This window comes from Accipiter gentilis, chromosome 9 (genome assembly GCF_929443795.1).
Source record: "Accipiter gentilis chromosome 9, bAccGen1.1, whole genome shotgun sequence".
Taxonomy (NCBI): domain Eukaryota; kingdom Metazoa; phylum Chordata; class Aves; order Accipitriformes; family Accipitridae; genus Astur; species Astur gentilis.
Window position 1 is genome coordinate 739,982 of NC_064888.1, and position 23,197 is coordinate 763,178.

Below are 23,197 nucleotides of genomic sequence, written 5' to 3' on the forward strand. Positions count from 1 at the left end.
CCAGTTGAGCCCCCCCACCCCCGGCTCTGACACCCCAGGGTACGCGTTCAGCCGCCGGTGCTGTCCATCTGTCCTGCTGTGAGCGATGCTGGGGAGGGGTGCGGGACCGTGGCCGTAGCCCCCTCCCCATCATCAAGGGACCGAGCTTCCCCTCCCTGGGGTGCCCCGCTCAGAGCGGGGTGACCCTCCGTCGGAAGCAGCCACAGGTGAGGCACCGCAGGGCGGCCATGCTGAGGTGAAAGAGGGTGCCGTAGTTGAAGAGCAGGCGGTAGTAGGTCCTCACGGACAGGTCCCCCGAGGGATCTGCATACTTGAGGGCCACCAACGGCGTGTAGAGGCTGTTGGTTTGCGTGCGGAAAGCCGGACGCCTGGCTCTGATCACGTTCACGATCGCCTGTGAGTGGAGAGGAGGGGCTCAGGGCTAGCGTAGGGCTGGGAACGGCGCCCAGAGCACACCCCCCCCCCCCCAAAATCCTCTCAGCCCCACACCTCAGCCACGGCGGCAGGGCTCTGCCCCAGCGTGGCAAAGATTTCGTGGGAAGCCGGCAGGTATACATCCTTGAAGTACCGCACGGTAGCCGGGTCGGTGCCGGGAAACTCGGAGCGTGAAACCTCTTCCATCAGCTTCAACTCAAAATCTGTGTTCACGGGGCCCGGTTCCACCATGGAGACGCTGTGGGACCACGGCGGGTGCTCAGGGTGGGGGTCCAGAGCCACCCTTGGGCTCTCTGGGGTGCTCCCCGCGCCCCATCACACTCACAACACATTGAACTGCAGCAGCTGCACGGCCAGGCTCTCGCAGAACCCCTCCACGGCGAACTTGGAGGCAGCGTAGACGTCATTGAAGACGATCCCTGTGAGCAGAGAGGGGCCGAGCTCATCGAGACAACCCCTGGAGCGAGACCCCCGCACAGCGGGACCCCCCCACACCTCACCCTGCAGCCCCATGACGCTACTGATGACCACGATGTGACCGCTCTGTCGCCGCTTCATGTCGGGGAGGACAGCTTTGATCATCCTCACGACCCCAAAGAAGTTGGTCTCGAAGATGCGCTTCATCTCCTCCATGCTGATACTCTCCACCGGACCGACATGCCCCACGCCGGCGTTATTCACTGTGGCACAGTGTGGGGGGCTCAGAGACCCCCTCCGGCCGCCCCTTGTGGCCCACCACCCACCAGCCCGCTCACCCAGCACATCCACCCGTCCCCCGGGGATGTTCTCCATGCACTCTGCCACCGAGCTGTCGCTGCAGACATCCAGGCGTTGGATGCTCAACGTCTTTCCCAGCGCTGGTCCGGCCGCCTCCTCCAATTTCTCCTTCTTCCGTAGGTCCCGCATGGTGGCGATGACTGCGGGGAGCCCCAGCCCCGGTCAGGGGGACCCCAGATGCCAGCCGGGGTTGGAGGGTCAAGCCGGGATGATGTTCCCTAAGCTGCTTTGGTAACACAGCCTTTAATCTCCCCCCGGGACTAATCCCCAGCCCTGGTGCAGGGTTGGTGGTGGGGCAGCGGAGTTGTGGGGACACATATGCGTGTATATGACAATGGGTGGCACAGGAACGAGGATGGAGTGAGGGGACCACACGCGTGTGCGTCCACCGGGGTGGGAGCGTGCCGCCAGACCCGGTTACACGCATGTGCGCTCACAGCTGTGCGCTGCTCGTGCCATCTATGTCCCCATGGGGCTGCCCCACGTCCCCAACTCCCCTCCGCCTGGCAGGGCAGTGGGTGGGGGGCACAGGGACACCTTGGCTCACTGAGGCAGGGGGGGCTGCGAGCTTGGAGCCATGGGACTTCAAGTCCTGGGGGCTGTGGGGAGAAAGGCTCTGGGGCTGGGTGGACGGGGACCCCAAACGCTGCACCCTCCCCAGCCTGCGGCCCCATCCCAAAGGGCTCCCGTCCCCGCCTTGCTGTGGCAGACATGGGACCGTGGGTCCCCTCCCGGGACAACATGGAAGGATCCCTTCCCCGCTCCTTACCATGGAAGCGTTGCTGGGGGTCCTGCGCCAACCTCACGGCGACAGCGAGGCCAATGCCGGAGGAGCAACCGGTGATGAGGACGGTGCGGGGCACGAGGGTGGCCATGGCTGCACTAGCCTGCGGTCCAAAGTCTCTTATGAGATCAGGACCCAGTGTCACGTGGGAGCAGGATCAACCTCCCCAGGGCAGCCCTGGGGAGGGCACGGGGGTCCGCTGGGCCACGGCCCCCTCCCCTGCCCGCCGATACAGCGCGCGGCAGCCCTCGGGCATGTGGATGGGGACAGGCGATGGCACGCATGGCTGCGGCCCCGTAGCCAGGTGCCCACCCTGGGCCCGTCGAGGACCCCACAGCCCCCCAAACTGTCATGGAGGTCCGTGGGGGAGCTGGGACAAGGCGGTTGAGGGTTGAGGAGGGGGCTGTGTTGCCACCAGAGCCCCGTGTGGGAGTGGGCAGAGGCTCGGTTCGGGGGGCTGGGGGCGTCCGCGGGGGCTTGTTACTGCAGAGACGACGGTAAATATTTGCCGGGAAATGGAAAACCGGGGGAGCGGAGCCGAGCGACCGTGACTCAGGCGATGAGGCAATGGGGCGACTCCAGCCAGCCGGGCCCCGGGGACCAGCCCGGCCGAGCGGCAGCTGTGCCGTGGGGTGGGGGGGGTCCCCCGAACCCCCCAGTCTTGCTGTGGGGATGGGTGCTCCAAAATCCCCAGCCTTGGTGTAGGGATGGGAGTGAGGTGGGGGGCTTTGCACCCCAGAATGCGCTGTCCTTGCTGTAGGGCTAGGAGTGGGGTTTGGGGCCATGCACCCCAAAACCTGCCATCTGTGCTGGGGAGCTTGGGGAGGGCCTCTGCACCCCTAAACCTCGCTGTGGGACTGGGAGCAGGGTGGAGGGCTGTGCACCCCAAAACCTGCTGTCCTTGCTGTGGGGCTAGGAGTGGGATATGGGGCTGTGTACCCCCAAACCTGCCATTCTTGCTGTGGGGCTGTGAGTGGGGCGGGGGGGACTCTGCACTATTAAACCTCACTGTGGGGCTGGGAGCAGGGTGGGGAGCTCTGCACCCCAAAACCCCCCGTCCTTGCTGTGGGGCTGGGAGCAGGGTGGGGAGCTCTGCACCCCAAAACCCCCCGTCCTTGCTGTGGGGCTGGGAGCAGGGTGGGGAGCTCTGCACCCCAAAACCCCCCGTCCTTGCTGTGGGGCTGGGAGCAGGGTGGGAGGCTGTGGACCCCTAAACCTCGCAGTGGGGCTAGGAGCAGGGTGTGGGGGTTGTTCTGCACCCCTAAACCTTGCTGTGGGGCTGGGAGCAGTTTGGGGGGCCCTGTCCCCCTAAACCTCGCAGCGGGGCTGAAGTCTCTCTCTCCCGTGGGCCCCGTTTAGGGTGGTGGGATCTCGCAGCCGGGACCACCCGGGGCCGGTGTCGGTCCCGGGACCCGCCCGTGGGCCGGACGGGAGGCGGGGGCTCCCGGTGAGCCGGTCCTCCTCCGGTCCTCCCCTCCTCTCCCCTCCCCTCCCTTCCCCTCCCCGCAGCCCCGACGAGTCTGGAGCGGACAGGGCGGGCTACGAGCTCCGGTACCGGGTACCGGGCACCCACCGGGCCGGGCATGGAGGGTCTCCCGGTCCCCGCCGCGCTCCTCGCCGCTCTCCTCACCCTGCTGCAGGGGCTGCCCCCGGCCAGGGCAGGTAACGCGTACCGGGTGGGGTGGGGGGGACACACCCCACGCCCACGCGTGTCTCTTCTCTCCACCACCCCCCCCCCGCCTCAGTTCCGCGGGGAGGTGGGGGACACCGGCGGGTTGAGCCCCGAGACCCCCGGTGCTGGGACCGGGGGGGGGGGTCGCGGATGTCCCCGTGGGATCCCCGCTGCTGTCACGCGTGGGGGCCCCCGGGGCCCCCGCCGCCGCCTTCAGCACCACGGACAGGGGCGGGGGGGGGGGGGGGCCACGGCGTCCCGGGGGGGGGCTCGGGGCACCCCTTGGGACTCTGGGGGTCCCCCGTGGCTCCAGCCGTGGGGTGGCACAGTTGGCGACAGGGACAGCCCCCCCCCCCACCCCGGGGCGTGGGGTGTTTCCCGTGGGTCCCTTGGGGGTGCTCCCCCCAGGGCAGGGGTGCTCCTCCTGGGGAGAGGGTGCTCCCCCGGGTCCCTTGGTGGGGGTGCTCCCCGTGGGACAGGGGTTCTTCCCCCCCCCCCCCCCCCCCCAGGGCGAAGGTGCTCCCTGTGGGTCCCCTGGTAGGGGTGCACCCCATGGGGCCGTGGGTGGGGGTGCTCTCCCAGCGGCAGGGGTGCTCCCCCCGGGTCCCTCGGTGGGGGTGCTCCCTGTAGCGAGGGGGTGCACCCCCCGGGGCAGGGGTGCAATCCCCCGGGTCACTTGGTGGGGTTGCTGCCCCTGGAACGGGGGAGCAGGCGGGGTGGGGAGCCCTGGATGCTTGGATCCCCTGGCTGGCCTGGGAGGGCAACAGACGGGGGGGGGTCTGGGGAAGCACCTGAAGCGTAAATAATGGGGATAAGCACTGGCACGGGCTCCCGGAGGCCATGGGGGGCTGTGGGGGGGCCCCTCGTCCCGCTCCTGCCAGCTTCGCCGCACCCTACCCTACCCCTTGGCTTTACCAGAAGCAATGCCGAGCCACCGGCACCCCTGTCGTCCCCCCCCCAGCTCCCTGAGCCACCCATGCCGCACACGCCCGGGTCTGGCGTCTGGAGGGGCTTGGCCGGTACAGCCACTCCAGGGCCACCCACCAACCCTGTACCGGGGGTTCCCAGATCGTGGGGGGGGTCCCTATCCACCCCGGCACGCCATGGCCGGGTGATGGCTCTCCCGGGGGAGCGCCGGCAGGAAGCCGGACCCATGTGCTGGGGTCAGAAGGGCCTGAGAGACAGCTTGATCGGAGCGGGGTCAGCCGGTTCCCAGCCTGGTCCTGTCCTACCATGTCCCCGCTTATGCTTGGGGTGCCCCAACCAGGCTGGGGAGCCCCGGGAGGAATTGCTGCCCCCCTGGATCCCCCTGCCTGGCCTGCCCGGACAGGCCTTTCTGGCAGGGAGGGTGGGTGCAGCCCCGGGCTGGGGGGGCCCTGGTGCTCTCTGATGTGGCTGCAGTCATAGCCCCCAGCCCGCACCCCCCCCATACACACCTGGCTGTGCCGGATTAACCCTCCAAGCACCCAGGCGCAGGCGACGATTGGGGTCTGGTTCCCTGCGGAGAGAGGGCAGCACCCCCAACCCTCTCCCCAAGCCCCCAGTTGGGTGCAGCCGAGCTGTGCTTAGGGGTGACGGGGATCTCCCATGGGTGACGGAGCCCTCCCGCCCCATGGGGTGCAGCCATGCTGTGGGGTGCAGAGCAGGGCCGGGGGCGGAGGAATGCGGTGAAGGAATCTGGCGGCTGCGGGACTGGACCTTGGGCCCACACAGCTGCCTGGCACCGGGCCGGCCCGGCTTGGCAGGAGGCAGGCAGGGGGATGGGGATGCGGCCGCTGTCCCCGGCTGGAAGCACAGACAACGGCTGGGGTGTCTCCGGTGGGTCCCCAGCCCCTGAAGGGTCCCTTCTTGCCCCGCAGCGGTGCCCGTGGACGTACTGCAGATGCTGGGCATGCAGGATGGCCAGGATGGTGTCTCCGTCACTGCTGGGATCTGCCCACAGCGCCCGGGGACCGAAGACCCCGATTTCGCTTTCCGTGTGGACAACCGCACCCAGCTTAGCGCACCCACCCGGCAGCTTTTCCCCGGTACGGCACCGGGTGGCCATGGGGCCGCCGAGCCCATTGTGGGGTGCAAACCGAGCCGCTCCAAGGGCGAGCATCCCCTTTCGTGGTGCAGAGCCACCTCTCGGGGTGCATCGGGGGGGCTTAGCTTGATGGTTGCTCCTCTTCCTCCCTGCTGCAGGTGGCTCCTTCCCTGAGGACTTCTCCATCCTGGCCACGGTGCGTGCCCGGCGTGGAGGACAAGCCTTCCTGCTCTCCATCTACGATGAGCGAGGCGTGCAGCAGCTGGGCATGGAGATCGGACTCTCGCCCGTCTTCCTCTATGAGGACCAGGAGGGCCGGCCGGCCCCTGAGCAGTACCCCGTCTTCCGCAGGGTCAACCTGGCTGATGGCAGGTGAGTGCCGGAGGGGGGGACAGGGGGTCTCTCTGGCCCCTCTCACTGTGACCGAGTCCCAACTCCGCAGGTGGCACCGCGTGGCATTGGCCGTGAAGGGCACCAACGTCTCCTTGCTGGTGGATTGTCACCTCCTCGCCACGCTGCCGCTGGAGCGGGGACCTCAGCCCCTTGTTAGCACTGAGGGGGTGACGATTTTTGGGGCCCGCCTCCTGGATGAGGAGGTGTTCGAGGTGGGTCCCTCCACAAATCCATGTGCCAGAGGCCCTGGCTGTCCCACGGCATCCTTGCCCTGGTAGTGAGGGGTCCGGGGAAGGCGGGGGGACCCGGTTGCCATGATTGGTAGAGGCCCCAGTTGCACTGGGGGCTGCTTTCTCTCCCTGTGGGGTGTCCCTGTCCCCATGGGGTGCCCTGGTTTCTCTCCCTACATTCCTGCCTGCTGCAAATGTCAGGGGCCACGGGCAAAGAGGCAGCATTGAGGCAGCGAGGCGAGTGGGGCTGTGTCCCCCCCCCCCCATTTTGTCCCCAGCAGGCAGACAAGGGTGCCTTTGTTCACTCGCCACCCTGTGCACCCTCCATCCAGCCAAGGGGGTGTCCACACTGGCTGCCCCGAGCCGCCCACGGACCGGCTGGCTACTGCAGGAACAGGGCTGGCCACGAGCACCGGCTCTTGCATGCATGTCTGGGGTGTCTGTGGGCACCTGACTGGCTCGGGGTGCAGATATGGGGGGGGAGGGCAAAAAAACCACTTCCTCGTGCTCCCCTCCTTCTTTGCCACAGGGTGATGTCCAGCAGCTGCTGATTGTGGCTGACCCCGAGGCTGCCCACTCCTACTGCCAGCTCTACATGCCAGGCTGTGACCAGCCCCCGCTCTATCCCCTCCTAGCCCCCTTCCCGGAGGAGGTAAGCACCCAAGCTGGGAAGGGGAAAGGCTGGGGGGACCCTTGGGAGCCCCCACCCTGCCAGGCAGCCCACAGGGATACTGCCAGGCTTGGTGTCACCATGGGGGGAGCTGCCAGGGCCCCTGATGCCCGCGTTTCTCTCCTCGCCGGTGTCTGCGCTGCCCCTTGCAGAGCAGCCCGGAGCCCACCGCTGCCCCACGTAGGAAGGGCAAGAAGGGAAAGGGGAAAGGCAAGCGGAAGGGCAAGGGCAAGAAGAGGAGGAACAAGGAGCTGCTGGAGCAGCACGAGACCTCTGTGCCCTCCGTCATGGCCAGCCAGGTAGAGAGCGTGACTAACCCGCCTCTGCGGCTGCTTAACCCACCCTGGTTAACCCAGCTCTGCTAACCTGCTGCTTGCGCTTGGCTGTGGCGTGCCCGCTCCGCAGCTCCCCAGTGCCTGTCAGCCAGCGCCGTGGTGCAGCTTGGCTCCTCGTGCTGAGGTGGGACAGCCGGGACCCAAATCCGGCTTAAATGCAGAGTGGCTCCAGGTGTGCATGGCCCGAGGCAGACCCAGATGCATCTCAGAGCTGGCAGTGCCTGTACACAAAGCTCGTGCCATGCCACACGCGGCCTGTTGCATCCGAAGCAACTCTCAGCCTCATCTTTGCACAGTCCAGGGCTTTGCAGGCCGGCTCCAGCCTCTCTGGCCTCCATGGAGCTGGACCTTTGGGTCTGTTGGATGTGACTGCAGGGCTCTGGCCAGAACGGCTCCCCCTCGGGATTCGAGGGAGCCTGGGCAGCCAGCGCATCCCCACAAGGTTGCTGATCCCACTGGCACTTGGGGCTGAGCCATCCCCATGGCTCCTGGCCTTACGGAGTGTGTCCTGGGAGCCGGTGGGGATCCCCTGGGTGGAGACGCTGGGGCAGGGCAGGAGGCAGCCCCCCGCACCTCTGCCTTCGGCCCCTTTGGCTCTGGAAATGGGTCACGGCTGCAGCTGGGGACGGCGATGCCGGCCAAGGGCGGCCCGGCGACGGTGGCCCCTCCTGCCGATGAGTCAGCCTTGGCTGAGCCGGGCCGTAGAGACCCGGCGAGGGGTGGCCATGCTCCAGGTGCTGCTTGGAGCCAGGGACCGTGCGGCCCTGGTGTGTGGGGGAACGGCCGCCCCCACGCCTGGGAGCAGCAGCTGCCGAATGCTGGCTTGCCTTCCCCTCTGCCCCAGCATCGCTGCGAGCCAGCGGTCCCCGAGGAGCGGGAGTCCCGGTGCCTTGTCCCAAAAGGGGAACGTCTCCCGTGTCCCAAAGCCAGGCAGGGGCTGTGGTGGGGTGGGGACATCGTGAATCCAACCGTGGCCCCCCCCCAAAAGCAGGGCATCCCCTGGCCCTGCCAGCCTGCAGGACCCCACAAGGGTCATGGGCCAGCACCTCCCTCTGCTGCAGCACTCCCTTCCTCACCCTGCGCCCTTTCCGCATCGTCCAAGGCCAGTGCACCCACACCGACGCCGTCCATGGAGGAGAGCTCCCTGCCGCCGGTCCCCTCCAGCCTTGCCACCACTGTGAGCGTCACCCTGAACGGCACCGACCCCTTCAAGGTAGCACCAGGGCTGGGGGCTGGGGCAGGCAGGGGGGGTCCCTCCTTCACAACCCCAGCGTCTCCCCATCTCTTAGGACACTGGCGAGGAGCTTATGCTTGAACTTGAAGATGATGGAGTCGCTGGGGCTGGTAGCACGGAGCTGCCGGGCTACGAGGACTACTACGATGGGGACCCTGCAAGCCGGGAGCGGTTTGGCCCTGCTGAGCGGGAGGAGACGGTGATCCAGGCTTCCCAGGTAATGCTGGGGACAAGAACTGGGACCCCCCCCCCCAGCTACCGGTGGCTGAGCTGGGGCCACAGTACGGGGTCCAGCAGCCATGTAAGTGGTTTGGAGCCCTTCACTCCAGCCCAGCTCTCGGCCGATTCTCCTCACACTGATGTTTTGCAGGAGCCTAACTTGAAGGGGGAGAAGGGTGAGCCAGCCATCGTGGAACCGGTGAGTGGGGCACAGCCCCGCTGGGGACATGTGACCCCAGCCCTCTGTGGCACCCCAGGGCCACCCATCTGAGACGGTTCGCAGGACGTGGCTTGCTCTCTTCTCCTTTAGGGTTGGCGATTCGAGGGGCCGCCGGGACCCCCAGGCCCTGCGGTGAGGAGCGAGGGGCTGCGGTGGGGAGGGATTGGAGGTGCCAAAGCATTAACATGCTTCTGTGTTCTCCACAGGGGGAAACAGGTCCCCTGGGACCACCGGGTCTCCCAGGGCTGCCCGGGGACCCTGGAGATCAGGTACGGAGCAGACGGGGAGGGCTGCGACGGGGCCAGAGCTGCCCTGTGGCAGGGCTGGGGCCGCAGGCATCCCGGCAGTCCTGCCGGTGCATGCCGGCATGCATGCGGGGCGATGGAGCTGCAAGCCCTGACCTGACAGCCTGGCTTCTACCGGCGTGATGACGGCTTATCCCCCACTTCCCCTCTGCTAGGGTCCCGCAGGACGGCCGGGGCTGCCAGGAGCTGATGGAATCCGCGGCCCGGCGGGGACCATGATCATGTTGCCGGTAAGTGCTGGGGCAGGACGGGATCCTTGGGGACCCTGCTGCCTGCTGCCTGTGGAGTCTGGCAGGTGACAGCTCTCTAGGTGACAGAGAGCTGGCTGTCCCCAGGGCTGGGGTCCGGTGGCTCCCCTTGTCCCTCACCCTGCTCCTTCCTCCCAGTTCCAGTTCGGTGGAGACTCCCTCAAGGGTCCCACTGTCTCTTTCCAAGAAGCCCAAGCCCAAGCAATCCTGCAGCAGGCGAAGGTAAGGACGCCTCGCGACCAGTCCCCCTGCCCAGCCTCCCCACTCCCCCTCACCTCTCTCCTCCCTTCTCTCCCCAGCTTGCCATGAAGGGTCCCCCAGGTCCCATGGGGCTGACTGGCCGCCCAGGACCGCTGGTGAGTATGGCTGGTGTGAGGGCCTCTGCAGGGTGCCCACCCCACGAAGATGCACCTTGTCGGGCCAATCTCCACATCGAGCAAACCTTCATGGTGGGGTCTCCATGCTCTCCTGTTTTTGTAGGGTCTACCTGGACACCCAGGACTGAAAGGAGATGCGGGGGACATGGGGCCACGGGTGAGACTCACTCGGCTGGCCTGTGCGAGGAGAGGGTGTGCAGGCTTATGCCCCAGGCAGGGGTCTGGCAGGCTGCAGGCAAGCCCAGCCCTGACACCTTCCCCTCTTCTCCATCAGGGTCCCCGGGGAATGCAGGGACCACCGGGGCCACCAGGGAAGCTGGGCAGACGGGTAAGCACTGGAGATTCAGGTTTTGCCTCCGCCAAATGTCCTGGTCCACTGTCACGTGCCAGAGTGTGCCCCTTTCCCGTCCCTGTCCCGAGGGGCTCTGAGCTTCGGGCCCCTTCCCACTCCCTGGACTTGTCTTGCAGGGTCGTGCTGGAGCGGATGGTGCCAGGGGTCTCCCAGGGGAAACCGGACCCAAGGTCTCGTGCGTGGGGTTGTATCACTGGCAGCAGGGTGGGGGGCCAGGACACCCAGGTCCTTCTGTGGCGGGGGGTGACATGGACTCAGCCTGATGCCTGTCCTACCCCACAGGGTGACAGGGGCTTCGATGGGCTGCCGGGGCTGCCAGGCGAGAAGGGCCACAGGGTAAGTAGGACCGCACGTGTCCCCTCTGCCACCACCGTCCCCACGCCGCCTCACCCTCTTTCTTGCGCAGGGTGATGTGGGGAAACCAGGACCAGCAGGCCCCCCTGGGGAGAAAGGCGCCAAGGTGAGGAGCGTGGAGAGGGATGGGGAAGGATCAGGCCCTGCTGGTGTTGGTGGATGTGCTCAGCTCCACTCTGTTCTCTCTAGGGCTCGGACGGCCTCCCGGGACCTCGGGGGCAGCCTGGGGAACCTGTAAGTACCTGCTGCCGGCACTGGGTACCTGCCCTGGCTTCTCCCCCAGCCCCAGGAGCGGTGGGGGGCAAGCTTGGTCCCTAGCTTTCTCCCTGCACCTTTTTGGAGAGATTTGGGCACTGGATTCCCCCACCCTAAGGAATACGGTGTGCTGGGGTCAGTGCTGCCATCTGAGCCCCCACTGACCCCTCTGTCCTTGGCCCTAGGGTATGCGAGGCCTGATCGGTTCACGTGGCTCCCCCGGGCCCCCTGGACCACCGGTATGAGACACCGCTCCTGCCTGTTTGTCTGTCCATCTGTCCTCACCTTGGACCAAGGGGATTTTTCTCTGTCACCCGTCAGCCTGGGCATGGCATCGTCCTTGGTGCGGCGTCACCTTGGGGCGCAGCATCACCCTGATCCTCCCTCCTTCCTCTGCAGGGTGCCAGCGGCATCGACGGAGCGCCGGGGCCCAAAGGCAATGTGGTGGGTGTCAGTGGGCCCCCCCCTGGGAGCACCCAGCCCAAATTAGCCAGTGAGAGACCGGGATGATCCAGGGAGGGGGAGGCAGGGCTGGGGCAAGAGCTCCCACATGCCCTCGTGGAGTGCATGGGCTGGGAGGGTCCACGGGGGTACAGTGAGGGTCACAGTGGCACATCGTGGGGCCTGAGGGGGCTTTTTGCTGCACTAATGGACTTTCTCTGCCCCACCAAGGGAATCCACGGGGAGCCGGGACCCCCGGGACAGCAAGGGAACCCCGGTCCGCAGGTATGTGAAGGTGATAGGGAGCCAGTGGGGTGTTCCCACGGGGCTGGGGGCTCAGGTGCTCCCTCAGTCCCTTCTCAGCACCCCGGTCTGTTCTCTGGCAGGGTCTGCCTGGCCCCCAGGGCCCCGTCGGGCTGCCAGGGGAGAAGGTGAGTCAGGATCCAGCATGGATGGGGGGGGTCCGGAGCTGCCCCAGCTCTGAGCAGGTGGTAGGGAGCTGCAGGGGTGACCCCAGTCCCTCTGCATCCCCACATGTCCTCCTCTTGCCCAGGGCCTGCCAGGGAAGCTGGGAATACAGGGTGTGGCTGGGGCCGACGGGCCCCCGGTGAGTACCGGCGAGGGGCTGTGCAGTCTCTCCGGTCCCCGGGGACCGAAGGGCAGCATCACTGTCCCGGCTTGGGACTCACATCTTGCGCATCCCTGCAGGGTCACCCTGGCCGAGAAGGGCCAGCCGGAGAGAAGGGCCTTCAGGTAAGGGACTGATTCCCACCTCGTGCCCTGGGCGAGGGGATTGGGTCCTCTTTCCAAGGGGAGGCTCCCGTTTTTGCTGATTCTCTGTCCCCAGGGCCCTGTGGGTGCCCCTGGTCCCGTCGGTTATCCAGGACCCCGTGGGGTGAAGGTAAGCACAGCCTCCCCCTCCACCAGGCTCTGCCAAGGCACGATGTGGGCGGGTCAGGCAGTGTCCCCTGGGCTGGGGTCTCCCCTCCAACCCCTCTGTGTCTCTGCAGGGAGCTTTTGGCTTGCGGGGCCTGAAGGGCAGCAAAGGGGAGAAGGTAAGAGGTGTCGGGGAGAGGGGACAGCAGGGGACAGGGGTCCTTGTCCTGTGGTATCTGTGGGTCCCTGGTGTTGGGGGGCACTCGTCCTTGCCCTCAGGTAGCTCCGGGTGGGGGCATGCCTGGGCTGCAGCTGGGGCTAGCCCCTCCATTTTGGGATTTGTTGCTCAGCCCCACACTATGACCCCATCTGGGGCTTCTGCAAGAGCTAGTGCAGTCTCAGCACCCCAAAATGTGCCTCTTGTTCAGGGAGAAGATGGATTCCCCGGCTTTAAGGGGGACATGGGCCCCAAGGGCGACAGGGTAAGTGGGGTCCCGACGTGGGGGTCTTCCTCATCAGGGCTGTGTGGGGTGGCTGCGGGTGCTGTGAAACCTCGTGAGGTTTTGCTGGCTGGCTGCAGGATGCAGGGTGGTGGTATGGAACCAGGGGGGACACACACAGCTCTGTCTGTGGGGACAGCTGGGACCCGAGGGAGCAGCCCTGTCCCCCCCATCAGCGTGCACCCTGCACCTCTGCATTACCATTCCAGGGTGACCAGGGTCCGCTGGGCCCCCGCGGTGAGGACGGCCCCGAGGGGCTGAAGGGGCAGACGGGTCCCGTGGGGGAACCGGGTGCTCCTGGCCCCGCAGGCGAGAAGGTGAGGGGAGCCCTGTGTCCCTGTGTCCCTGTCCCCGCATCCTTCGTAGCCTGTGGCTCAGCTCTGCTCTCTCCCTTGCAGGGCAAGCTGGGAGTGCCCGGTCTCCCGGGCTATCCTGGGCGCCAGGGCCCCAAGGTGAGCACAGGGGAGACTTTGGGGTGTCCCTGGGACCCCAGGTGCCTCATCGGCCCTGGGTTATCACTTGTCCTCTCTCCTTAGGGCTCCACTGGCTTCCAGGGTCCCATGGGGCTGGCAGGAGAGAAAGGCAAGAGGGTGAGTCAGCCCTGTCCCTCTGTATCATGCTGTCCCATCCCTCCGGGCCGTTCTCTGTCCCCCACATCCTGCTCTGCCACCCCCTCTGGGAGCCAGAGTGGGGCTGGGCTGAGCTGAAAGCCGGGGAAGGGACCCAGCCGCACGGCCCTCTCCGTTCCCGTGTTACGTGTCCTCTCGCAAATGCGCTTGGGCATGCTCTGTCCCCTCGGGGGGCATGTGGGGGTCTGCCCTGTGCTCTGCTCTCCCCACCTCCTCTTCTTTCCCCACAGGGCAAGGCTGGCCAGGCTGGGCAGACGGGACAGCGAGGGCCCCCGGTGAGTAAACGCAGCCCCGGCCCAAAGCTCGGGGTGAGAGGAATCGCCCCGTGTGCTTTGGCTGGTGACTAACAGAGGGCTGGCTGTATCCCACCGTGACCATCCCAGGGTCCGTCTGCATCCCACCACAACCATTCCTGGGTGGATTGTATCCCATGGCAGCAATCCTAGGGCCGGCTGTAACCCACAGCAACCGAGCTTGGGGGTCTGTTGTATCCCACAGCAACAGGCTCCACAGCCTGCCAATATCAGTTAGGCTGGAGCCGGTTGTTTCCCATGACAGCCGGACCATGGGGACCACTGTAACCCGTGGTGACCAGATTCCAAACTTTTGCCTGTATCCCATGGGAACCACCCTGGGGCCAGCCATGTTCCTCCCGCGTCCCTGCCCCACTCCCATCCTGGTCCCCCAGCTTCCCACCCTGCTCCCAGCCCCTCTCCCTGCCCTGTACCCCCACTTCCAGCCCTGTCTCACCTTTCCTTAACCCACTCCCAGCCCTGCTCCCTGCCCCACACCTCACCCCCACTCTTTGCCTCCCGCCTGTGCAGGGCCTCCCAGGGGAGCGAGGTCTGCCTGGTCCCACGGGGAAACCCGGCCCAAAGGTAGGTGGGAGCCTGGCCATGGGGTTCCCGCTGTCCCCCACGACCCCATCTCTCCACCGTGTTCAGGGCCCCTTGGCCGTGGGTGCTGGCAGCGAGTCTGATGTGGGGTGGTGGGAAGGGTGGGGGTCTTTGCTGCTGCCCTCAGCCTGTTTCTGTCTCCCCAGGGAGATCCTGGCCATGATGGGGCCCCTGGTGCAGTGGGAGAGAAGGTAAGTGAGGGGTGGTCGATGCACAGCAGAGGGGTGTCCTCCTGCAAAAGCACCCTGGGAAGGGACCAAGCACTGGGGAAAATAGGATGCTGGGCGTGGGGAGAGGATCTGGGCGCTGTGGGGCTGTGGGGAAAGTCCCTCTGCCACTGACCGTGGGTTTTCTCTCCCACTCACAGGGTCCCCAAGGTCCACAAGGACCCAACGGCTTCCCAGGCACGAAAGGTCCCCCTGTAAGTGGTGATGGCTGCGCATGGTCCTGCCCTGGTCCTGCCTGTGCTTGAGATGGTGCGGGGGACAGAATCGGGCTGGCACGTCCTTGTCCTCCCGCTGTGCCCTGCGGGGTGCAGGCAGCGGAGGGGGGAGCCCAGCTACACAGCCTGTATCCCCCACCCTGTTACCTCTGCTCCTGCTCAGGGTCCCGCCGGGAAGGACGGCTTGCCAGGACACCCGGGACAGCGTGGCGAGCCAGTAGGTCCTCTGCCTCCCTTGCCTCAGGGAGGGGACTCCTGGCAATACCCAGCATTAACCTCTCTCTCAACTCTGCAGGGGTTTCATGGCAAAACTGGCCCCCCCGGCCCCACAGGGGTGGTGGGACCCCAGGTGAGCGCTGGGGATGGAGGCAGGAGGTGTTTGTGTTGAAGTGAGCCTGGCGGAGGGACCCCCAGATGCTCACCCTGCTCTCTCCCTGCAGGGTAAATCGGGTGAGACAGGGCCCATGGGAGAGAGGGGGCACCCAGGCCCCCCCGGCCCCCCTGGAGAACAGGGCCTGCCTGGAGCTGCTGGCCGAGAAGGAGCCAAGGTAGGAGCTGTGCTGGGGGTCCAACCTCTCACCCGGACCACCACAAGCCTGAGCCAAGTGGGGCTGGGTCCCCTCTGAGCTCTGCAGGGAATGAGGGCTCCCCCCGACTTGGTGGGGACAGAGCAAAGCTCTCTGCTACTCCTCTCCACCTTGCAGGGGGACCCTGGCCCTGCTGGCATCCCTGGTAAGAGCGGCCCCCCAGGCATCCACGGCTTTCCTGGCACACGGGGGGCACCTGGAGAGACGGTGAGTGCTGTCCCAGGCTTGGACGTAGCCTTTTATGGTCCTCGGGAGAAGGAATAGGGTCCCTTCTAACCATCTTCCCTGCCCTTCTACAGGGTCCACCTGGCTTGAAGGGTGGGGAAGGTCCCCCTGGTCCCCCTGGACCCACAGTGAGTACAAAGCATCGTGACATTTGAGGGGTTATCTGGAGTTTTGGGGTTTCCGTTGGAATACAAATACTCCTTGGGGAGCAATTTTGCCACTCTGCTTAAAATTCTAGTTGATAAATGTTTCTTTGGAAAGGAGGAAGACTGCCGGGGCCTTCTTCCCTCCACCCCACCTGTCTCTTCTCCCCAGGGTTCCCCCGGAGAGCGAGGCCCCACAGGGGCTGCTGGAGGCATTGGACTGCCGGGCCGGGGGGGTGCACAGGGTCCCCCCGGTCCCATTGGCGAGAAGGGCTCCCCGGTAGGTGCGAGAGGGTGTGTGGGGTGAGGCAGGAGGTATGAGACAGCGCTGGGACAAGCTGTGTCTCCCATGGGTGCCGGCCAGCCCTGCTCTCAGCCCTTCCCCTTCCTGCCTGCAGGGTGAGCGAGGTCCCATGGGTCCGGCCGGGCATGATGGGATCCAGGGTCCCGTGGGGCTGCCGGGCCCAGGCGGACCCCCAGGCCCCGCCGGAGAAGATGGGGACAAGGTAAGTCAGGGGGGCACAAGTCAGCACCTCCAGCAATAGCTCCTTGTTGTTTCACTACTGACAGCACAGGGATGCCTGGGACGGGCTTTGGGGACAAGTCCCCTCACCTGGGGGATGTTCCAGGGCTGAGGAACCTCTGGGATGGGGCAGGTTTCCCCCATGGCTTCCCAGGAGCGGGGATTCCCTGGGCGGCAATGGGCTGTTGGTCCTGGCAGGCTTCCTTGGCACTGCTTCCCAGGTGGTGGCAGGTTTCCCTGGTGCTGGGATTTCCTTGGCTGTGGCTCCCCAGCCATGGCAGCTTTCCCTGGCTGCCAGCACTCCCTTCTTGCCGTCTCTCACCGGCCGCGGACTCTCACCATCTTCCCTTTGCGGCAGGGCGAGATGGGGCTTCCCGGACAGAAGGGCAGCAAAGGCGACAAGGGCGAGGTGGTGAGTGCTGAGGGGCTGCTCTGCCCGGGGATGGTTCTCCGAGGGGCAGAGCAGCTCTGGGAGCAGGGGGGAGACCGCAGCAGTGAGGCGGGAGATGTTTGGGGGCTGCCCTAACCCTATGTGGGTGCTCCTGTCCCACAGGGCCCCCCCGGACCAACAGGAATCCAGGGACCCATTGGGCACCCTGGCCCCGCGGTAAGCACCCTTCCCACCCCATTTATTCCCTTGACTGAACCCCACCTTTCCCTCTTGGCTTCCTTCCCTGCCCTCTCACCCCACACATTGGGGTTTCTGTGGGGTAGGCAGCACTGACCCCTACCTCTCTCTTTGCAGGGAGCGGATGGGGAGCCAGGGCGCCGCGGGCAGCAGGGGATGTTTGGGCAGAAAGGAGATGAGGGATCGCGGGGTCACCTTGGCCTAAGCGGCCCCCCTGGCCTGCAGGTAGGGAGCAGAGAGGGGTGGGATCGGGTCTGCTGGGCTGGAGGGGATGAGGGACATGTGGCTGCGGGTTCTGTGCAGCCCACCTGGGCCAGGGCACCCTCTGCCTTGTCCAAGGGGCTTCTAGATCCCCTGAGCTAACCGGTGATCCCCGCAGGGCATGCCAGGCCCACCGGGCGAGAAGGGCGAGAACGGAGACGTCGGCCCCATGGTAAGGAAACCCCATAGCCGTCCCATTCTGCACACCCACCACTCCCCCTCCACCTCCTTCTGCCTCGTCTCCAGCTTCCCACATCTCCCTCTCCCATGGGAGCTGCACGATTCAGCTGCCCTTTGCAGTCTGACCCCCCATCTGTGCTCCCCACAGGGCCCTCCTGGCGCACCGGGACCCCGTGGGCCGCAGGGACCCAGCGGTGCCGAGGTGAGTACAGCCCTAGGGGGGCTCAGCAGGGACTAATGATGGCAGGGGCTGCCCCCAACGTGGGTACCCCCCATCCTCTTGCCTTTAGGGTCCCCAGGGAATGCCGGGTGGCGTGGGACAGCCGGGTGCCGTGGGAGAAAAGGTAAGCCCACATTTGGGAGGGCAGAGGACAGTGTGGGTCTCAGTCTGGGTGCTGGGGCTGGGCAGAGCTGCCCGCACAACCCAGCACCTGGCAGCATCTGCCCTGTTGCTTTTCTCACCCAGGGTGAGCCAGGCGAAGCGGGAGATCCCGGAGCCGCAGGGGAGCCCGGACCACCCGTGAGTATTGCAGAGGGGAACAGGGTGTCTTTTAGAGGCAAGACAAGGAGAGCGGGGGCCAGATCCTGCTCTAGCTGGCCACAGAAAGCACAGGCAGAGCTCCTGGTGAACATTTTACTGCCCAAACTGCCCTTCCCTGCTCTAATGTGACCCTCCCACCCTGTCCCTCCGCAGGGCGTGAAAGGAGATGTGGGGGAGAAGGGAGACGCAGGGCAGTCGGGAGCAGCTGGACCTCCTGGCAAGAAGGGTCCACCAGGAGAGGATGGAGCCAAAGGCAACCTGGTAAGGAGAAGGAGCAAGCATGGAGAGGCAGGGGGATGCTCTCCTGAGCCCCTGCATCTCCCCTAGTAGCCCTGCAAGGCACTAATCCCTGTCCCTGCCTCTGCTTTCCCAGCATGCAGAAGATCTGGGGCTCCCTCCCAGTCCCACGCTCACGTCCCCTTCTCTATGCAGGGTCCCATCGGCTTCCCTGGTGATCCCGGTCCCCCCGGAGACCCCGGCGTGCCGGTGAGTAGCCCCTGCTCACCCCTTAGAGGGGCTGCAGAGCAGAAGCAGCCCCACTCCTGGGGCTTTCCCAGGGCTGGAGCCAGCCCCCACGTTCCCCCACGGTGCTCGGGTGTCACCCACTGCCTCGCTGCCATCACCCTGGGGTGATGATGGAGTTGGGAGCTGCCAGGACACCGTGGTTCTCTGTCCGTTCCGCCTCGTCGGTGCTGCCCGGTGTCCCAACAGCTCAGGGGTGAGCTGGGGGGGCTTGGCTAGGTGAGTGCTCATGCTCCCCTGTGTTGCAGGGTCTGGATGGAGCTGCTGGAGAGAAAGGTGACAGCGGGGACCCCGGTCTGCCGGTGAGTGGGGCAGCTGCGGATATCGCAGCTGCAAAAGGGGGGTCACATTCCCAGTGGGACCACCCTAGGCTGGGGGGCTCCAGGGGCTCTAGCTGAGCTGTGCTGCTTCCCAGGGCTCTTACACATCCTTCACCCTCCACGCTTCCCCCAGTCCTGGCTGTGAACTCCCCCCTCACCCCAAACTCCCACTGGGTTCATTTCAGGGTCCGCCGGGCGCTTCAGGGGAGCCAGGTCCCCCGGGTCCCCCTGGACGGAGGGTAAGTAGGGGAACGGCAAGGGTGAGATGGGGAGGGACAGTGTGGGATGAAGTGGGATGGCGAGTGGGGCTGGCCAGGGCCAACGTGCAGCTCCTGGTGTCTCTGTCCCCTCGTCCAGGGACCCATGGGACCGATGGGGCGCGAGGGCCGTCAGGGCGAGAAGGGTGCCAAGGTGAGCAGTGCCTGGTACACCCCAGGGGTCCCCAAACCCCCTCCCCTCCAGAAGCCTCTACCAGCCTGGGACAGGGCCAGACCCCCCACCCCAGAGAGGTGAGGCTGGGTCCTGAGGGGTGCTGGCCTCAGCTCTGTCTGTCCTTCTGTCCCCAGGGACAACCCGGCACAGAGGGGCCACCCGGGAAGACGGGGCCCGTGGGGGCACAGGGGCCGCCGGGACAGCCGGGCTCTGAAGGACTGCGCGGGATCCCCGGCCCTGCCGTGAGTTGGGGGCTGCAGGGAGGATTTTGCCGTGCCCATGTGGGGCTGCCTGTGTCCCTGAAGCCCTGGCCAGCTGCAACTGGGGGACGTCCCCTTGGGCACGATGGGTGCAGCTTGCGGGGATCGCAGCTTGGAGGGGTGTTTTGGAGGGAGTCAGCCTCAGGCCTCTCGCCCACACCGAGTCTCTTCCAGGGTGAACAAGGTCTGCTGGGGGCTCCGGGACAAGCGGGACCACCCGGCCCTCTGGTAAGTCAGGATGAGCGAGCCCTGGGTACGGGTGATCTGAGCTGAGCGCAGTCCAGGATGTGTGACACCCTCTTGGCCTCTTGCAGGGTCCTGTGGGTTTGCCTGGCCTCAAGGGAGACCCCGGCCACAAGGGAGATAAGGTGAGACGAGGTGACGGTCGTGCAGGAGCTGGGGTCCCTTACCCGGACTTGTCCCTGAGCCCCCCTGGTCCTGGGGAAGGCGCTGTCTGACGCTGCCCTTTGCCCCCAGGGCCACGCTGGACTGATTGGGCTCATTGGACCACCAGGAGAGATGGGGGAGAAAGGAGACCAGGGGCTGCCGGGCATTCAGGGTCCCCCAGGACCCAAAGGAGACCCTGTGAGTATTTGGGGTCTCCCCTGAGCTCAGGGGCTGGGTGAACGTGGGGGGAGGCAAGGGGCTGATGCTCTCTCTACCCACAGGGTTTGGCTGGACCCACCGGCCCCACTGGGCCCCCTGGCCCCCCTGGGCTCTCAGTGAGTATCTGCCTGCGCTATGTGGGTTCACCAAGGGTCTCCTGCCTGCCCTTAACTCCCCCGCAGACCCCTGGGGGCTTCATCCCCCAGTAGGGTGAGATGGGTAGGGGGGAGCCCAAGCCTCAGGGAGGGGGTCAGGGGCAGCTGCCATGGGATCACTGTGTACCTGGCCAGTGCCCCTCTCCTCTCTTCTCTTCCCCGCAGGGACCCTTGGGCCAGAAGGGCTCCAAAGGCTCGCCGGTGAGTGCTGGCGAGGGATGGGGATGGGGGGGGGGGGGGCAGCTCCTAATGTGCTCCCAGGGCAGAACCCGGGGCCCGTCGCAGGGAGCCAAGTGCCGCGGTGCTGAGTCCACTTCTTTTTCAGGGTGCTCTGGGTCCCCGAGGTGACACAGGCCCCCCTGGTCCCCCGGGACCACCGGTGAGTAAGGAATGCTCTGGACAGGCACCACTTCATGTCCGTCCCCTCCCGGGAGGGCTCTGATGTCCCCAGACCCCCCCTCATCCTACCACCTGGCCCCCCCATCTGCTCTCATCCCTTCATCCCTCTCTGTCCCAGGGCCGCCCAGCCGAGCTGCTCGAGCCGCTGCCCTCGAGCCGGAGCAGGAGGCACCGGCGGGCAACCAAAGGGGTTCCAGGGGAGCAGGGACCCCCCCCAGATTACGAGGGGCTGGAGGAGGTGTACGCATCGCTCAGCTCCTTGCGCACCGAGGTGGAGCAGCTGAGACGGCCCCTGGGCACCCCCGAGAGCCCCGCACGGGTCTGCAGGGAGCTGCAGCTTTGCCACCCGCACCTCCAGGATGGTGAGGTCTTGGGGGGCCAGTTTGAGGGAGAGGGAACACCAAAACCCCCTCCGATGGAGGCGGGGACTTTACATCATGCCAGGCGGTGCCCGCACGGTGTGTCCCTGGCCAAGGCTCGGTCAGAGCCAGCAGGCAACCAGACCATCTATCCGTCTGTCTGTCCTTCCCAGGCGAATACTGGATTGACCCCAACCAGGGCTGCTCCCGTGACGCCTTCCGCGTTTTCTGTAACTTCACAGCCGGCGGTGAGACCTGTCTTTTCCCCGATAAGAAGTTTGAGGCTGTGAGTTTGGGCGAGGGCAGAGAGGATCTGGGTGTCCAAAAACACCACCCACCCCCCCCAGCAGCCCTCCCAGCGGGGACATGATGGGAGCAGTTTGGGGCTCGCTTTTCCCCATGCTCTGGGGGGCTGGGGGTTGGAGAGGCTTCACCCCTGACACTGTCTCTGTCACCCCCAGGTCCGACTGGCCGCCTGGAACAGGGAGAAGCCGGGGACGTGGTACAGCACCTTCAAAAGGGGCAAGAAGGTGGGAGCTCCTCTTGCTATCTGGCCTGGGGGTGGGGGGAAAGGTGGACCCCCTGCGTGGCATCACCCCGTCCGCTGGGCAGGCGGGTGTCTGTGTCTCAGCCCCTGTCCTGTCTTCCCCCCCACTCTAGTTCTCCTACGTGGACACGGACGGGAACGCTGTGCCCGTGACCCAACTCACCTTCCTGCGTCTCCTGAGCGCCAGCGCCCGCCAAAACTTCACACTGAACTGCCAGCACGCTGCCGCCTGGTACGATGCCCATGCCGGCACCTTTGCCCGTGCCCTGCGCTTCCGCGGGGCCAACGAGGAGGAGCTGGGGCACAACCACCCGGCTGCCCCCATCCGTGCCCTCCACGACGGCTGCCAGGTGAGTCCCCGAGCCATGAGGACCCTGAGTCTCCTTCCCATAGCTCGTCCCGCATGCCGTGTCCCTGGCTGACCCGGTACGCCACATTTGCCGCCTTCCCGCAGGGACGTCGCGGCCAGGAGCGGACGGTGCTGGAGGTGACCTCGTCCCACGTCGAGTGGTTGCCCCTGATGGACGTGGCCGTCGTTGACTTCGGAGACGCCAATCAGAAATTCGGCTTCGAGCTGGGACCCGTCTGCTTCATGGGCTGAGCGCGGCCCCGGACAGCGCACGGGGAGGGACGGCTTGGGAGGGGGGGGCTCTCCGCTCCCTCCGCCGCCCCCCGTGCCAGGGACAGTGACCCAGGGCCTGCTCTGGCATACTCAGGACTCGGAGCCGCCACAGTGCCATCCCCTCCTGCCTGCACAGCCCCCCTTTATTTATACTAACGGCTCCCTGCAGTGGTGGGGGGGGGGGGGGAGGAAAGCTGGGGCAGGGTGCCCCAGGCTGTAGGGAGGGGGTTCGAGCCAGCCCCCCTCCCCGTGGTGCTACAACGCTCCCCGAGAGCCCCCTTAGTGAAGCACTGGACGTGCCCTCGGCACGGCGACGCCACGAGCCCCATCCCGATGCCCGCGGGGACCGCCCAGCCGTCGCGGAGCCGGTGTCCCCAGGCCAGGACACGACCCGGGTTGGGGGGGTGTTAAACCTCCTCCTTCACCCCCCCCCCAATTCTCTGCCTCCTCCTTAGGGGGAGTGGGTGGCAGGGGGGGGAGCCCCCCCCCCGGCCCTTGGCCGGGGATTGCCCCAGCTCACGGCAGAGCCCGTCCGGCGCAGCAGAGGGGACGTGGGGAGGTCGGGACAGGGTTGGGGCCGTACGTTGAGGCTCAGCCCCCGGTTCTGGTGCCGTTGCAGTTACTGTACGATAAACCGACTGTATCGAAGCCGTCTCCCATCCCAAATCCTTGCTGATTTCCATGGAAACGGGGGGAAGGGAGGGGCTGCGCGCCCCAAATCGGGGCTCGTGACGCCCTGAGGCTGCCGGCCTCGTGTCTCCACTTGCACGAGGGCGTGCGAGGCCGTCGCACGTGGGGATTTGGCTTGGGCACGTGCCCGCTGCTGGCCCCTCCTGCCACCCACCCCCCCAACCCCCCCCCGAGTCCCAGAGAGTGCCCCCACCCTGGGGACCCATCGCCGTGTCCCCAAGGGATGGCTTCGAGGGGGACACCTGAGGGATGGGGGGCTGCGAGGGCAGGTGGAAGCCAGACCCGAGCCCAGCGGGACCCGGGTACCCCGACTGCTGCCCCCCCCCCCCCCCAAGTCTCCATCCCCGGAGGGGCGATGGAGCCAGAAAAGGGGACCCGGGGCGTCCCCGGTGAGGGGACCGGGGGTCCCTCCGTGCACCCCGAGCATCCCCGCGGCCGGGATGCGGGTACCACGGCGGGCGGGGGGGGGATGCTCGGTCGCCTCCCCCCTCCCTCCCTCCTTTCCCGGCTCGGCTCGGTCCAGCCCG

At 66.5% G+C, this 23,197-nt stretch overlaps 2 protein-coding genes across 5 annotated transcripts; one reads left to right on the forward strand and one right to left on the reverse strand.

Moving 5' to 3' along the window:
* Window positions 1-169: 169 nt before the first annotated feature.
* RDH8 (retinol dehydrogenase 8) lies at window positions 170-2,359 on the reverse strand. The gene is made up of 6 exons (XM_049811205.1): window positions 1,982-2,359; window positions 1,191-1,352; window positions 936-1,115; window positions 761-854; window positions 490-673; window positions 170-394 (listed from the first exon to the last, which is right to left on the reverse strand). Exons 1-6 carry the CDS (start codon window positions 2,085-2,087, stop codon window positions 170-172), a joined length of 951 nt encoding a protein of 316 aa, XP_049667162.1. The 5' UTR covers window positions 2,088-2,359.
* On the forward strand, window positions 1,334-22,610 carry COL5A3 (collagen type V alpha 3 chain). Of its 4 annotated transcripts, XM_049811189.1 has the most exons (68): window positions 1,355-1,443; window positions 3,506-3,658; window positions 5,528-5,695; window positions 5,853-6,066; window positions 6,137-6,299; window positions 6,847-6,969; window positions 7,140-7,286; window positions 8,425-8,535; window positions 8,612-8,773; window positions 8,927-8,974; window positions 9,086-9,127; window positions 9,202-9,264; window positions 9,456-9,530; window positions 9,687-9,770; window positions 9,848-9,904; window positions 10,029-10,082; window positions 10,200-10,253; window positions 10,394-10,447; window positions 10,560-10,613; window positions 10,684-10,737; window positions 10,821-10,865; window positions 11,072-11,125; window positions 11,286-11,330; window positions 11,559-11,612; window positions 11,714-11,758; window positions 11,881-11,934; window positions 12,036-12,080; window positions 12,175-12,228; window positions 12,338-12,382; window positions 12,632-12,685; window positions 12,913-13,020; window positions 13,102-13,155; window positions 13,240-13,293; window positions 13,563-13,607; window positions 14,157-14,210; window positions 14,375-14,419; window positions 14,596-14,649; window positions 14,834-14,887; window positions 14,966-15,019; window positions 15,111-15,218; window positions 15,375-15,464; window positions 15,557-15,610; window positions 15,798-15,905; window positions 16,024-16,131; window positions 16,507-16,560; window positions 16,702-16,755; window positions 16,894-17,001; window positions 17,156-17,209; window positions 17,366-17,419; window positions 17,508-17,561; window positions 17,684-17,737; window positions 17,912-18,019; window positions 18,191-18,244; window positions 18,529-18,582; window positions 18,786-18,839; window positions 18,958-19,011; window positions 19,167-19,274; window positions 19,467-19,520; window positions 19,607-19,660; window positions 19,770-19,877; window positions 19,961-20,014; window positions 20,219-20,254; window positions 20,379-20,432; window positions 20,571-20,814; window positions 20,985-21,097; window positions 21,273-21,341; window positions 21,472-21,708; window positions 21,813-22,610. In XM_049811189.1, the coding sequence occupies exons 2-68, from the start codon at window positions 3,580-3,582 to the stop codon at window positions 21,957-21,959; spliced, it is 5,325 nt and encodes a 1,774-aa protein (XP_049667146.1). In that variant the 5' UTR covers window positions 1,355-1,443; window positions 3,506-3,579; the 3' UTR covers window positions 21,960-22,610. The 4 variants fall into 4 exon arrangements, with proteins under 4 accessions (XP_049667147.1, XP_049667146.1, XP_049667148.1 ...); XM_049811190.1 differs by lacking the exon at window positions 3,506-3,658 and having other exon boundaries at window positions 1,334-1,443; XM_049811191.1 differs by lacking the exon at window positions 7,140-7,286.
* Window positions 22,611-23,197: the final 587 nt, after the last annotated feature.